Here is a 2,117-nt window from a genome sequence, read left to right as displayed (position 1 = left end):
TGCAGCGCGGAGCCCCAGGCGCATGCACAGACCCCATCAACTACAACAACACAACGCCCGCATGTTGCTGCTGCTGCTGCTGCTGCTGCTGGTGCTGCAGCTGCTGCTGCTGCTGCTGCTGCTGGGGGCAGAGTGTGGGGCGTCCACAGCAGCAGCAGCTCGCGCTGCAGCAGCTCCCGCAGCGCAGCAGCAGCATGCGGCACCTCTCTTGAAACCCGCAGCAGAGGAGGAAGCCGAATCCAGTTGCTGCTGCTGCTGCTGCTGCTGCTGCTGATGCTGCTGCTGCTGCTGCTGCTGACGCGGCGTGCTGCTGCTGGGGGCTGCGAGGGAGAGCAGCTGAGCCGCAGCAAATGCAGCAGCAGCCGCGACAGCAGCAGCTGGGCCCCCTCACTGAGGGGCCCCTCTTCTATTGCTTCTTGTTTCACAGCAGCAGCACTTGCTGCTGCTGCTGCTGCTGCTGCTGCTGCTGCTGTGTCTGTGTCTGCTGCTGCTGCTGAAGCCGTTGCTCCTGCTGCTGCTGCTGGGTTTGTTTCCTCCTTCACAACAGCAGCAGCAGCCAGAGGAGTAGCAGCAGTCGCATCTGCTGCTGCTGTTGCTGCTGCTGCTGTTGTTGCTGCTGCTGCTGTTGCTGCTGCTGCTGCAGGCCTGGGAGCTCCCAATAGTACCCCCAACCTGCGCATGCATTGCTGCTCCTCCGGCAGCAGCAAATGCTGCAGCGCAGCAGCAGCAGCAGCAGCAACACAGAGACGAATAGGCAGCAGCAACCGCAGCGTCGGCATCCCCCTGCTGCTGAGGCTTCCTAAAGGAAGGCCTGCTGCTGCGCATGCAACAGCAACTGCATCTACTGCTGCTGCTGTTTCTGCTGCTGCTGCTGCTGGGGCTGGAGCTGCAGCAGCAGCAGCAGCAGCAACAGCAGCAGCAGCAGCACGCGGCTGCTCCCATGGGAGCGGCCGCCTACGCGGCAGCAGGGCTTGAGCTGGGGGGCCCCCTGCTGCTGCTGCGGGGGCCCCCGCTGCTGCTTGGGGGCCCCCCGCTGCTGCTGGGGGGCCCCCAGCAGCAGAGTGGTCATTGTCTTCTGTTAGATCAATCACAGCAGACCCTAAACCCTCAGCTGTTGGGGGGGCCCCCCTGCTTGGGGGGCCCCCCTGGGGGCCCCTCGGGGGGCCCCCCTGGGGCCCCCATGAGGAGCGCTTGGGGGCCCCTAGGGGGCTGGTGAAGAAATCCTTGAGGGAGCTCTGAACCCTTCTGCTGCTGTTGCTGCTGCTGCTGCTGCTGCTGTTGCTGCTGCTGCTGCTGCTGCTGCTGCTGCTGCTGGAAGACATTCCCCCCTCTGCAGCAGAACACTAGAAAAGGAAGACGAGGGTTTGGTGGCCATCGCGAGCGTTTCAGCTCTCAAAAATTAGGGTTTAGGGTTTAGGGTTTAGGGTTTAGGGTTTAGGGTTTAGGGTGTGTGCATTGCTGCCGTAGAGGGGCCCCTAACAACACCCCGGGCTTCGAGTTTCGGGTTTAGGGTTTAGGGTTTAGGGTTTAGGGTTTGGTGTTATATTCCTTTACGTTTTCTATTACATAAAGAAGAAAAAAATGTATTATAATTTACGGCTAATAAATTAGGGTTTAGGGTTTAGCGCCTAGGGTCTAGGGTTTAGGGTTTAGGGTTTAGGGTTTAGGGTTTAGGGTTTAGGGTTTAGGGGTGGGCCCTGTGGGGCTGAGTGCTTGGGGCCCCGGGGATCCTTCGCCGCTACCATTCAAGGGTTTAGGGTTTAGGGTTTAGGGTTTAGGGTTTAGGGTTTATAAGATATTTTTGTGATTATATGATAAGCAAGCAGAGCTCGTCGCTCCTCCTCCACGTTCATTGCCTACCGGGACCTCCTAGGGTTTAGGGTTTAGGGTTTAGGGTTTAGGGTTTAGGGTTTGTGACTGAAGATGTATCTGCGTTTCTACTTAAACGAGAAGGGCCAGCGTGTTTACACTTTGGCGGTGAGTACAACCCAAGGGTATATAATATAAAAGTATTTAGGGTTTAGGGTTTAGGGTTTAGGGTTTAGGGTTTATTAGGGTTTAGGGTTTATGGGGTGTACGCGCAGACCCACTCCCCCACGGGCCAGCCAACCCTCTCT

The 2,117-nt window shown here is 58.1% G+C and overlaps 1 protein-coding gene across 1 annotated transcript in view; it reads right to left on the bottom strand.

The window, feature by feature from the left end:
* Positions 1–1,322, bottom strand: part of EMH_0076560 (uncharacterized protein) — a gene marked incomplete at both ends in the record, with an annotated part of 2,842 nt that extends 1,520 nt beyond the window's left edge. The window contains one exon of the mRNA XM_013499737.1: positions 51–1,322. Within this exon, the coding sequence (XP_013355191.1) occupies positions 51–1,322 (1,272 nt within the window). The remainder of the gene's footprint in view (positions 1–50) is intronic.
* Between the last annotated feature and the right edge of the window lie 795 nt (positions 1,323–2,117).

Source organism: Eimeria mitis, genomic scaffold (genome assembly GCF_000499745.2).
Source record: "Eimeria mitis Houghton genomic scaffold, Emh_scaff4615, whole genome shotgun sequence".
Taxonomy (NCBI): Eukaryota; Apicomplexa; class Conoidasida; order Eucoccidiorida; family Eimeriidae; genus Eimeria; species Eimeria mitis.
Note: the sequence above shows the minus strand (reverse complement) of the source record. Positions and strands in the feature narration are given on the sequence as shown.